Below are 13,222 nucleotides of genomic sequence, written 5' to 3' on the forward strand. Positions count from 1 at the left end.
GGTGGTAGGTGACCGGTGCTGGATATATGGGCGGTAGGTGACCGGTATCGGTGGCCCTCTGGCCCTATATTAATAGAGATGAGAACGGTAGATCATGACCAGTACCGGATAACCATCTGCCCCTATAGATTCCCGGCCGGTAAGTGACAGTCTGTCTAGTCACCCGTAGCGGGTCATCACTCCCGGCGGTTGAACGTGGGGTCAGGCTAACGGGCACACCCCCTCCCCGCCCAGTGCCCGGCTCTAATGGCACCGGAGACATACGGGCACAGCTCCGCCCCGCCGGGCCGAACAATACTGATGTCAGGAGGCGGTGCCCGATTCGGGTGATGTGTGTGCGGAGGATGCTGCGGCCCGACAGGTGAGATGGGGGGGATCGTTCTATAACGGGGACCTTACCGTGTACCGGGGATCTCTTCTATACCGGAGAGATTATCACACTCCTAGATCCGGGTGTGCTGTGTTTATCTACAGGGAGGAGTGCGACCCGAAATCCGGGAGAAGAGATACAATGAGACAGATGCGTGGAGTCAGGGTGTCATATGGGGGTTGTAGTGGTGTGGGGGGTTGTAGTGGTGTGGGGGGTTGTAGTATTGGTGGGGGGTTATATTGCTGTGGCAGGGTGTAGTATTGGTGTAGTAGGTCATAATATTGGTGGTCTGTGATATTGGTGTGGTGGGGTGTAGTAATAATGGGCTAGTATATTGTGTGGTAGAGTGTAGTAGCCTGTAAAGTGGGGTGAACTAGTAGTGCGGTGTAGTAGTGGTGCAGTGTGGGGTGCAGTAGTGGTGGGGTGCAGTAGTAGGTGTGCAGTAGTGGTGGGGTGTAGTAGTGCGGTGCAGTAGTAGTGCGGTGTAGTAGGGGTGCAGTAGTGGTGGGGTGCAGTAGTAGGTGTGCAGTAGTGGTGGGGTGTAGTAGTGCGGTGCAGTAGTAGTGCGGTGTAGTAGGGGTGCAGTAGTGGTGGGGTGTAGTAGTAGTGCGGAGTGGTAGCGGTGCAGTGTGGGGTGCAGTAGTGGTGGGGTGAAGTAGTAGTGCGGAGTAGTAGCGGTGCAGTAGTGGTGGGGTGTAGTAGTAGTGTGGTGTAGTAGTGGTGCAGTGTGGGGTGCAGTAGTGGTGGGGTGTAGTAGTAGTGTGGTGTAGTAGTGGTGCAGTGTGGGGTGCAGTAGTAGGGGTGCAGTAGTGGTGGGGTGTAGTAGTGCGGTGCAGTAGTAGTGCGGTGTAATAGCGGTGCAGTGTGCAGTAGTGTTGGGGTGTAGTAGTAGTGCGGTGTAGTAGTGGTGCAGTGTGGGGTGCAGTAGTGGTGGGGTGTAGTAGTAGTGCGGAGTAGTAGCGGTGCAGTAGTGGTGGGGTGTAGTAGTAGTGTGGTGTAGTAGCGGTGGAGTGTGGGGTGCAGTAGTGGTGGGGTGTAGTAGTAGTGTGGTGTAGTAGCGGTGGAGTGTGGGGTGCAGTAGTGGTGGGGTGTAGTAGTAGTGCACCATAGTACTGGTGGGGTATAGTGTTGGTGGTCTGTAATACAAGCATGCAGTGTGGGGTGCGGTATCCGTGTAATCTGTGGTGTAGTATTGATTTGGTGGGGTGTAGTATTGGTGGTCTTTAGTATTGGTGTGATTTTCTGTAGTATTGGTGTGCAGTATTAGTGGGCTATAGTATTGTTGCAGTGCTGTGTAGTAGTCATGCAGTGTGGGGGGTGTTAGTGGTGGTGTGTAGTATTGGTGGTCCATAGTATTGGTGCGGTTTTTAATAGTATTAGTGTGTCGGGGTGCAGTATCAGTGCACCATAGTATTGGTGTGGTGGGGTATAGCTTTGGTGGTCTATAATAGAGCCATGCAGTGTGGGGTGTAGTAGCTGTGTAATTTGTGGAGCAGTATTGATTTGGTGGGGTATAGTATTGGTGGTCCCTAATATTGGTGTGGTGGTTCTTAATACGGGTGTGATTTTCTGTAGTAGGGGTGTAGTATTGGGGGTGGTGAAGTGTAGTAGCCATGCAGTATGGGGTGTTGGAGATGTGAAATTTGTGGTGTACTAATAATTAGTTGCTCTGTAGTATCGGTGTGTTGGGCTGCAGTATTAGTGGGCTATAGTATTGTTGCAGTGTAGTGTGTTGTATTGGTATGGTGGGCTGTAGTATTGGTGCGGTGGGATCTTTTTGGTGCGTTGGGCTGTAGTATTGGTGCGGTGGTATTGTATTGTTATGGTGGGCTGTAGTATTGGTGCGGTGGTATTGTATTGTTATGGTGGGCTGTAGTATTGGTGTGGTGGGATCTTTTTGGTGCGTTGGGCTGTAGTATTGGTGCGGTGGTATTGTATTGGTATGGTGGGCTGTAGTATTGGTGCGGTGGTATTGTATTGGTATGGTGGGATGTAGTATTGGTGTGGTGGGGTGTAGCAGCCATGTAGTGGGTAGGTAGTGTGGGGTTGAACGGTGTAATGTAGGATGAAGTATATGGTGTGGTGTAGTACCAGTGTAGTGTGGGATGTACAGTGGGTTGGATTAGGGGTATACGGAGTGGTGTAGTAGTACTGTATGTCATATGCATTGGGGCTTACAGAAGAGTATACTGTGTGGTGTAGAAGGGGTGCGGTGTGTATTGTAGTAGGTGTGTACTGTGTGTTTATATAGAGATGTAGTATGATGTAGAGTTGTTTTCCTTTTCTCTTACAGAGCATTGTGGGTACTTCTGAGTTCAGAGGTCATGAGGAGACCACCTAGCTGATCAGCGGAACACGACCAGGTAATGATATCCTTCATCCAGATCATATCCTTCCCTCTGTGACCTCCCCGCGCTTCATCCTTCACCCCTCATCCAGATCATATCCTTCCCTCTGTGACCTCCCCGCGCTTCATCCTTCACCCCTCATCCAGATCATATCCTTCCCTCTGTGACCTCCCCGCGCTTCATCCTTCCCCCCTCTTCCAGATCATATCCTACCCTCTGTGACCTCCCCGCGCTTCATCCTTCACCCCTCATCCAGATCATATCCTTCCCTCTGTGACCTCCCCGCGCTTCATCCTTCCCCCCTCTTCCAGATCATATCCTACCCTCTGTGACCTCCCCGCGCTTCATCCTTCACCCCTCATCCAGATCATATCCTTCCCTCTGTGACCTCCCCGCGCTTCATCCTTCACCCCTCATCCAGATCATATCCTTCCCTCTGTGACCTCCCCGCGCTTCATCCTTCACCCTTCATCCAGATCTGATCCTTCCCTCTGTGACCTCCCCGCGCTTCATCCTTCACCCCTCATCCAGACCATATCCTTCCCTCTGTGACCTCCCCACGCTTCATCCTTCACCCCTCATCCAGATCATATCCTTCCCTCTGTGACCTCCCCGCGCTTCATCCCTCACCCCTCATCCAGATCATATCCTTCCCTCTGTGACCTCCCCGCGCTTCATCCTTCACCCCTCATCCAGATCATATCCTTCCCTCTGTGACCTCCCCGCGCTTCATCCTTCACCCCTCATCCAGATCATATCCTTCCATCTGTGACCTCCCCATGCTTCATCCTTCACCCCTCATCCAGATCATATCCTTCCCTCTGTGACCTCCCCGCGCTTCATCCCTCACCCCTCATCCAGATCATATCCTTCCCTCTGTGACCTCCCCGCGCTTCATCCTTCACCCCTCATCCAGACCATATCCTTCCATCTGTGACCTCCCCGCGCTTCATCCTTCACCCCTCATCCAGATCATATCCTTCCATCTGTGACCTCCCCACACTTCATCCCTCACCCCTCATCCAGATCATATCCTTCCCTCTGTGACCTCCCCACGCTTCATCCTTCACCCCTCATCCAGATCATATCCTTCCCTCTGTGACCTCCCCGCGCTTCATCCTTCACCCCTCATCCAGATCATATCCTTCCCTCTGTGACCTTCCTGCGCTTCATTTCCACCCCTCATCCAGATCATATCCTTCCCTCTGTGACCTCCCCGCGCTTCATCCTTCACCCCTCATCCAGATTATATCCTTCCCTCTGTGACCTCCCGTGCTTCATCCTTCACCCCTCATCCAGATCATATCCTTCCCTCTGTGACCTCCCCGCGCTTCATCCCTCACCCCTAATCCAGATCATATCCTTCCCTCTGTGACCTCCCCGCGCTTCATCCCTCACCCCTCATCCAGATCATATCCTTCCCTCTGTGACCTCCCCGCGCTTCATCCTTCACCCCTCATCCAGATCATATCCTTCCCTCTGTGACCTCCCCATGCTTCATCCTTCACCCCTCATCCAGATCATATCCTTCCCTCTGTGACCTCCCCGCGCTTCATCCTTCACCCCTCATCCAGACCATATCCTTCCATCTGTGACCTCCCCGCGCTTCATCCTTCACCCCTCATCCAGATCATATCCTTCCCTCTGTGACCTCCCCGCGCTTCATCCTTCACCCCTCATCCAGATCATATCCTTCCCTCTGTGACCTCCCCGCACTTCATCCTTCACCCCTCATCCAGATCATATCCTTCCCTCTGTGACCTCCCCGCACTTCATCCTTCACCCCTCATCCAGATCATATCCTTCCCTCTGTGACCTCCCCGCACTTCATCCTTCACCCCTCATCCAGATCATATCCTTCCATCTGTGACCTCCCCGCGCTTCATCCTTCCCCCTCATCCAGATCATATCCTTCCATCTGTGACCTCCCCGCGCTTCATCCTTCACCCCTCATCCAGGTCATATCCTTCCCTCTGTGACTTCCCCGCTCTTCATCCTTCACCCCTTATCCAGATCATATCCTTCCCTCTGTGACGTCCCCGCGCTTCATCCTTCACCCCTCATCCAGATCATATCCTTCCCTCTGTGACCTCCCCGCGCTTCATCCTTCACCCCTCATCCAGATCATATCCTTCCCTCTGTGACCTCCCCGCGCTTCATCCTTCACCCCTCATCCAGATCATATCCTTCCCTCTGTGACCTCCCCGCGCTTCATCCTTCACCCCTCATCCAGATCATATCCTTCCATCTGTGACCTCCCCATGCTTCATCCTTCACCCCTCATCCAGATCATATCCTTCCCTCTGTGACCTCCCCGCGCTTCATCCTTCACCCCTCATCCAGATCATATCCTTCCATCTGTGACCTCCCCGCGCTTCATCCTTCACCCCTCATCCAGATCATATAATTCCCTCTGTGACCTCCCCGCGCTTCATCCTTCACCCCTCATCCAGATCATATCCTTCCCTCTGTGACCTCCCCGCGCTTCATCTCTCACCCCTCATCCAGATCATATCCTTCCCTCTGTGACCTCCCCGCGCTTCATCCTTCACCCCTCATCCAGATCATATCCTTCCCTCTGTGACCTCCCCGCGCTTCATCCTTCACCCCTCATCCAGATCATATCCTTCCCTCTGTGACCTCCCCGCGCTTCATCCTTCACCCCTCATCCAGATCATATCCTTCCATCTGTGACCTCCCCGCGCTTCATCCTTCACCCCTCATCCAGATCATATCCTTCCCTCTGTGACCTCCCCACGCTTCATCCTTCACCCCTCATCCAGATCATATCCTTCCCTCTGTGACCTCCCCGCGCTTCATCCTTCACCCCTCATCCAGATCATATCCTTCCCTCTGTGACCTTCCTGCGCTTCATTTCCACCCCTCATCCAGATCATATCCTTCCCTCTGTGACCTCCCCGCGCTTCATCCTTCACCCCTCATCCAGATTATATCCTTCCCTCTGTGACCTCCCGTGCTTCATCCTTCACCCCTCATCCAGATCATATCCTTCCCTCTGTGACCTCCCCGCGCTTCATCCCTCACCCCTAATCCAGATCATATCCTTCCCTCTGTGACCTCCCCGCGCTTCATCCCTCACCCCTCATCCAGATCATATCCTTCCCTCTGTGACCTCCCCGCGCTTCATCCTTCACCCCTCATCCAGATCATATCCTTCCCTCTGTGACCTCCCCATGCTTCATCCTTCACCCCTCATCCAGATCATATCCTTCCCTCTGTGACCTCCCCGCGCTTCATCCTTCACCCCTCATCCAGACCATATCCTTCCATCTGTGACCTCCCCGCGCTTCATCCTTCACCCCTCATCCAGATCATATCCTTCCCTCTGTGACCTCCCCGCGCTTCATCCTTCACCCCTCATCCAGATCATATCCTTCCCTCTGTGACCTCCCCGCACTTCATCCTTCACCCCTCATCCAGATCATATCCTTCCCTCTGTGACCTCCCCGCACTTCATCCTTCACCCCTCATCCAGATCATATCCTTCCCTCTGTGACCTCCCCGCACTTCATCCTTCACCCCTCATCCAGATCATATCCTTCCATCTGTGACCTCCCCGCGCTTCATCCTTCCCCCTCATCCAGATCATATCCTTCCATCTGTGACCTCCCCGCGCTTCATCCTTCACCCCTCATCCAGGTCATATCCTTCCCTCTGTGACTTCCCCGCTCTTCATCCTTCACCCCTTATCCAGATCATATCCTTCCCTCTGTGACGTCCCCGCGCTTCATCCTTCACCCCTCATCCAGGTCATATCCTTCCCTCTGTGACCTCCCCGCACTTCATCCCTCACCCCTCATCCAGATCATATCCTTCCATCTGTGACCTCCCCGCGCTTCATCCTTCACCCCTCATCCAGATCATATCCTTCCATCTGTGACCTCCCCACGCTTCATCCTTCACCCCTCATCCAGATCATATCCTTCCATCTGTGACCTCCCTGCGCTTCATCCTTCACCCCTCATCTAGATCATATCCTTCCCTCTGTGACCTCCCCACGCTTCATACTTCACCCCTCATCCAGATCATATCCTTCCCTCTGTGACCTCCCCACGCTTCATCCTTCACCCCTCATCCAGATCATATCCTTCCCTCTGTGACCTCCCCACGCTTCATCCTTCACCCCTCATCCAGATCATATCCTTCCCTCTGTGACCTCCCCGCGCTTCATCCTTCACCCTTCATCCAGATCATACCCTTCCCTCTGTGACCTCCCCGCGCTTCATCCTTCACCCCTCATCCAGATCATATCCTTCCATCTGTGACCTCCCCACGCTTCATCCTTCACCCCTCATCCAGGTCATATCCTTCCATCTGTGACCTCCCCGCGCTTCATCTCTCACCCCTCATCCAGATCATATCCTTCCATCTGTGACCTCCCCGCGCTTCATCCTTCACCCCTCATCCAGATCATATCCTTCCATCTGTGACCTCCCCGCGCTTCATCCTTCACCCCTCATCCAGATCATATCCTTCCATCTGTGACCTCCCCACGCTTCATCCTTCACCCCTCATCCAGATCATATCCTTCCCTCTGTGACCTCCCCGCGCTTCATCCTTCACCCCTCATCCAGATCATATCCTTCCATCTGTGACCTCCCCATGCTTCATCCTTCACCCCTCATCCAGATCATATCCTTCCCTCTGTGTCCTCCCCATGCTTCATCCTTCACCCCTCATCCAGATCATATCCTTCCATCTGTGACCTCCCCGCGCTTCATCCTTCACCCCTCATCCAGATCATATCCTTCCCTCTGTGACCTCCCCACGCTTCATCATTCACCCCTCATCCAGATCATATCCTTCCCTCTGTGACCTCCCCGCGCTTCATCCTTCACCCCTCATCCAGATCATATCCTTCCATCTGTGACCTCCCCACGCTTCATCCTTCACCCCTCATCCAGATCATATCCTTCCCTCTGTGACCTCCCCGCGCTTCATCCTTCACCCCTCATCCAGATCATATCCTTCCATCTGTTACATAGAATCAGTTACGCATAGATTTCTGTTAGATCCGACCGGCGTAAGTCTCTTACGCCGTCGGATCTTAACTGCATATTTACGCTGGCCGCTAGGGGCGTGTACGCTGATTTACGCCTGGAATATGTAAATCAGCTAGATACGTGAATTTTGCGAACGTACGCCCGGCCGACGCAGTACATTTACGCCGTTTACGTTAGGCTTTTCCCGGCGTAAAGTTACCCCTGCTATATGAGGCGTATATGCGGCGCACCAATGTTAAGTATGGCCGTCGTTCCTGCGACGAAATTTGAAAAATTTACGTTGTTTGCGTAGGTCGTCCGTGAATGGGGCTGGACGTCATTTACGTTCACGTCGAAACCAATGACGTCCTTGCGGCGTACTGTGGAGCAATGCACACCGGGAAATTCCACGGACGGCGACAGGGTTGATTTACATAACACACGCCCACCTCTTCACAATTTGAATTAGGCGGGCTTACGCCGGCCTATTTACGCTACGCCGCCGCAACTTTCTTTTAAGAATACGGCACTTGCCTGTAAAAGTTGCGGATGCGTAATGTAAATAGGATACGTTACGCCCGCACAAAGAAACGCCATTCTACGTGAATCTACCCCACTGAGAATATCCTATCCACTCCTTTGTGAAGAATGGAGGAGAGACGTAGGACAGAAAGATGCTCCGGTCCAACATGAATTATTCCAGAATGCCCAAACACATAACAACCAATCATCTTGTCAGAATGTTTATACTGAAATACTAAAATAGTATTGTATTTATGAAAATATGCAAATCTTAGTTTTGGGAGATTTACAATTTTCCAGCAATACAAACAAGAAATTCAAGTTTGTTTATCTGTGCTATTTTGAAGACAAGTGACATAAATGATATTGCTTAAAAGTATATATTTATCTACTAAAAATACAGTGCAAATTAAATATCAGGTATATAAAACAAATGGATATACTTCTACCAGGCCCGGACTGGGACAATAAATAGGCTCGGGCATTTTAGACTGAGCAGCCCGGGGGGGGGGGGGGGGGCGCAGCAGCGGTTAGTGATGGGATGTGGGGTTCCAGCACCTTGTACCTCTGGACCCCTTTACATTACACAGCACCTTGCACCTCTAGACCCCTTTACATTACACAGCACCCTGGACCCCTTTACAATACATAGCACCCTGCACCTCTGGGCCCCTTTACATTACACAGCACCGCACCTCTGGACCCCTTTTTTATTACACAGCACCGCACTTCTGGACCCTTTTACATTACACAGCACCCTGCACCTCTGGACCCCTTTACATTACACAGCACCCTGCACCTCTGGACCCCTTTACATTACACAGCACCCTGCACCTCTGGACCCCTTTACATTACACAGCACCCTGCACCTCTGGAGCCCCTTTACATTACATAGCACCGCACCTCTGCACCCCTTTACATTACACAGCCCCCCCACAGTTTGTTACACAGACACCCCCCTAACAGTTCTGGACCCCCTACATGTTACACTGGGGGGAGACGTGACATGCGGCCCATGGGCCATCGCAGGCCACCGCAGCCCACCGGGCATGTGCCCGGTATGCCCTGTGGCCAGTCCGGACCTGACTTCTACATATCAAAGTGGCAATATGGATACCTTCCCTGAGTAGTAGTGTATAAGAAATGACTGCTGATGTTGTTCTCATGACCTTTCTGACCTTGGCTTAGTGAAACACCATTAATTGTCAAAAACTGTCAACCATCCCAGCCACACTGGCGATCTCTTAAATGTATGGGTGTGATAACGAGGTACCCACACCATTAGCTGAGACCTCTGAATTCCTTGACACTAAGATCACTAGAATGTTACTTTGAGTCTAATGCCGCGTACACATGGTCAGCCCATCCGATGAGAACGGACCGATGGACCGTTTTCATTGGTTAACCGATGAAGCTGACTGATGGTCCGTCGCGCCTACACACCATCCGTTAAAAAACGATCGTGTCAGAACACAGTGATGTAAAACACACAACGTGCTGAAAAAAACGAAGTTCAATGCTTCCAAGCTTTCGTCAACTTGATTCTGAGCATGCGTGGATTTTTAACCGATGGTTGTGCCTACTAACGATCGGTTTTGTTATATCGGTTAGGAATCCATCGGTTAAATTTAAAACAAGTTGGCTTTTTTTTAACCGATGGTTAAATAACCGATGGCGCCCACACACGATCGGTTTTGACCGATGAAAACGGTCCATCAGACCATTCTCATCGGTTTAACCGATCATGTGTACGCGGCATAACAGTTTCATGTCAATACAGCTAGGATCTCACATTTGTGACTTTTACCATAATATATATGTACTTAACCAGTTATTATCTGAATAATTAACACAGACACAATATAACCAGATTATGGAAGAAAAACATTATTTAAAAATACATAATACAATAGGATTAAGTCCTATGGCTTTGTGGCTTATTCTAAAAAATACTATTTAGGTTACACAGACTGTGTAAGTCTGTACCAACGACAAAAGATATATACCTTGGGAGATGGTACAACCAGACCCCTAGGGGCAGATTCTCGTAGATTGGTGTAAAAATGGGCGTGCGTAACGTATCTGATTTACGTTACGCCGCTGAAAGTTTTTCAGGCAAGTGCTTTATTCACAAAGCACTTGCGTGTAAAGTTGCGGCGGCGTAACGTAAATCACCCGGCGGAATTCAAATTCGGCAGGTAGGGGGCGTGTAGCATTTAAATGAAGCGCGTTCCCGTGCCGAACAAACCGCATGCGCCGTCCATAAAATATCCCAGGGTGCATTGCTCCTAATGACGTCGCAAGGACGTCATTGGTTTCGATGTGAACGTAAATGGCGTCCAGCCCCATTCACGGACGACTTACGCAAACGACGTAACTTTTCAAATTTCGACGCGGAACGACGGCCATACTTAACATTGGCTGCGCCTCATAGACCCAGGGGCAACTTTACGCCGGGAAAAGCCTAACGTAAACGTTGTAACTTTACTGCGTCGGCCGTGTGTACGTTCGGGAATTTGCGTATCTAGATAATTTGCATACTCAACGGGGAAATCAACAGAAGCGCCACCTAGCGGGCAAAAAAAAAATTGCAGTTAAGATCCGACGGCGTAAGAGACTTACGCCTGTTGGATCTAATGGATATCTATGCGTAACTGATTCTAAGAATCAGTTGCAGAGATACGACGGCCCAGATTAGGACTTACGACGGCGTACATGGCGCTGCGCCGTCGTAAGCCCTTTGAGAATCTGGGCCCTAGTGTTCAAACCTTTGAATTTATGAATTTATGGTCTGGGATAAAGATACAGATAACAATGTCTATTCATGAGCTTATGAACTTAATTTAAACTTTAGAGACAAAATGGCCTCTCTCATGTCACATATATATGAATATGAATATGTTACTGGTCTTGGCACTCTCTATAACCTCATACGGTGTGTTTTACAGTGGCAATATGGATACCTTCCCTGAGACTTTCACCTACATAGAGCCCCTGGTGACGGAGGAGCCTCCAGGAAATGGGACAGACCTGTGTTACAGTGCCCGTTCGCACAGCACGGTGCTTCAGGGCCTGCCATTCGGAGGAGTCCCCACCGTTCTCGCAATCAACTTTCTTGCCTGGCTGGTATGGAGGTTTAGTGTGAGGAATCAGCCGGGGGACGGGGTATGGGTAGAAGGTTCTTTGGGGGGACATTAAAAGGGCTGCTGCTATTATATCATATATCTGGTGTATCTGTATTTTAAGATATTTGGATATTATATGAGTATGTTCGTAATAACTGTATTTCGGTATTTGGTGTATTTGCTGATATACACCATATAGCCAAACGTTTGTGTAGCCCTAACCATCACACTTATATGAGATTGTTGAATATCCCATTCTAAGTCCATGCACATTAGTGTGGCATTGTTCCCACTATAACAGCCTTTTCACAGGAGTTTGTGGCCATTTGTGAGGCCAGGTACTGACGTTAGATGAGAAGACCTGCCTCACAATCAGCATTACAATTTATCCCAAAGGTGTTCAGTAGGGTTGAGGTCAGAGCTTAGTGAGGGCCATTCGAGTTCCTCCACCCCAAACTGGTCAAAGCATGTCTTTATGGAGCTGGCTTTGTACACAAGGGCCCAATCATGCTGCAAACAAAAAGGGCCTTCTCCAAACTTACCACAAGGTTGGAAGTGCATAGCTGTCTAAAATATCTTTGTATGGAGGGGTGTCCTCGTATGCTTTGCCACAGTATAGTGTAGATGGATTTGACAGTGTTAGAGGCTTTCCTGGTATTAGAAAGTATCCTGGTATAGAAGGGTACACTGGTATTAGAGGGTATGTTGGTATTGGAGAGTACACTGTAATTACAGGGTGTGCTGGTATTGGAGGGCACGCTGGTATTAGAGGATATGCTGATATTGGAGGGTACGCTGGTATTGGAGGGTATGCTGGTATTGGAGGGTACGCTGGTATTAGAGAGTATGCTGGTATTAGAGGGTATGCTGATATTCGAGGGTATGCTGGTATTGGAGGGTATGCTGGTACTAGAGATTATGCTGATATTATAGGTTATGCTGGTATTGGAGGGTATGCTGGTATTGGAGGGTATGCTTGTACTAGAGGTTATGCTGATATTAGAGAGTATGCTGGTATTGGAGGGTATGCTGATATTGGAGGGTATACTGGTATTGTAGGGTACGCTGGTATTAGAGAGTATGTTGGTATTGGAGGGTACGCTGGTATTGGAGAGTATGTTGGTATTGGAGGGTATGCTGGTATTAGAGAGTATGTTGGTATTGGAGGGTATGCTGGTATTAGAGAGTATGTTGTATTGGAGGGTATGCTGGTATTAGAGAGTATGTTGGTATTGGAGGGTACGCTGGTATTAGAGGGTATGCTGATATTAGAGTGTATGCTGACATTGGCGGTTATGCTGGTATTAGAGGGTACGCTTGTATTGGATGGTAGGCTGGTAAGGGAGGGTATGCTGGTATTAGAGGGTACGCTGGTATTGGAGGGTACGCTTGTATTGAAGGGTATGCTGGTAAGAGAGGGTATGCTGGTAAGGGAGGGTATGCTGGTGTTAGTTTGGTTTACTGGGCTAATGTTATTCTGAACTCCCTTACAGTTGTTGCTCCTGGTGTTCTCATGCTTGCGGAAGGCAGCTTGGGATTATGGACGTCTCGCTCTCCTTATAGACAATGACAGGTAAGATTCTTTCTCACTCTTCCTTGGTCTCTTCCTTTCTCTCTTTTCCCTCTTTCTGCTCTTCCTCTACCCTTCCCCCCCTCCTCTTTTGTACCCATATCCCCCCTCTCTATCTCTATCTCTCTCCCCTTTGGTCCATTCATTGTAAATATAATTCTTGCTGTTCTTACACTGACTTGTGAACTCTCTCCCTAGCCCTGCCATACGACGTAGATGGACCTCATATGAGTAATGAGTAACTCTGATTGTGGTGGAGGGCTCTGGGGTTGCTCTGGTGTATG

General features: G+C 50.2%; 1 protein-coding gene across 2 annotated transcripts in view; it reads left to right on the forward strand.

Moving 5' to 3' along the window:
* Window positions 1-228: 228 nt before the first annotated feature.
* The window catches only part of TMEM63C (transmembrane protein 63C), a 35,129-nt gene continuing 22,135 nt past the window's right edge, over window positions 229-13,222 (forward strand). Inside the window, exons 1-5 of one of the 2 annotated variants that reach the window (XM_040333492.1) lie at window positions 229-361; window positions 2,664-2,733; window positions 11,192-11,369; window positions 12,862-12,941; window positions 13,137-13,169. In XM_040333492.1, coding sequence (XP_040189426.1) covers window positions 11,199-11,369; window positions 12,862-12,941; window positions 13,137-13,169 — 284 coding nt within the window. In that variant the 5' untranslated portion in view covers window positions 229-361; window positions 2,664-2,733; window positions 11,192-11,198. The remainder of the gene's footprint in view (window positions 362-2,663; window positions 2,734-11,191; window positions 11,370-12,861; window positions 12,942-13,136; window positions 13,170-13,222) is intronic. The other variant, XM_040333493.1, reaches the window with a different exon arrangement.

Source organism: Rana temporaria, chromosome 13 (genome assembly GCF_905171775.1).
Source record: "Rana temporaria chromosome 13, aRanTem1.1, whole genome shotgun sequence".
Classification (NCBI taxonomy): Eukaryota; Metazoa; Chordata; class Amphibia; order Anura; family Ranidae; genus Rana; species Rana temporaria.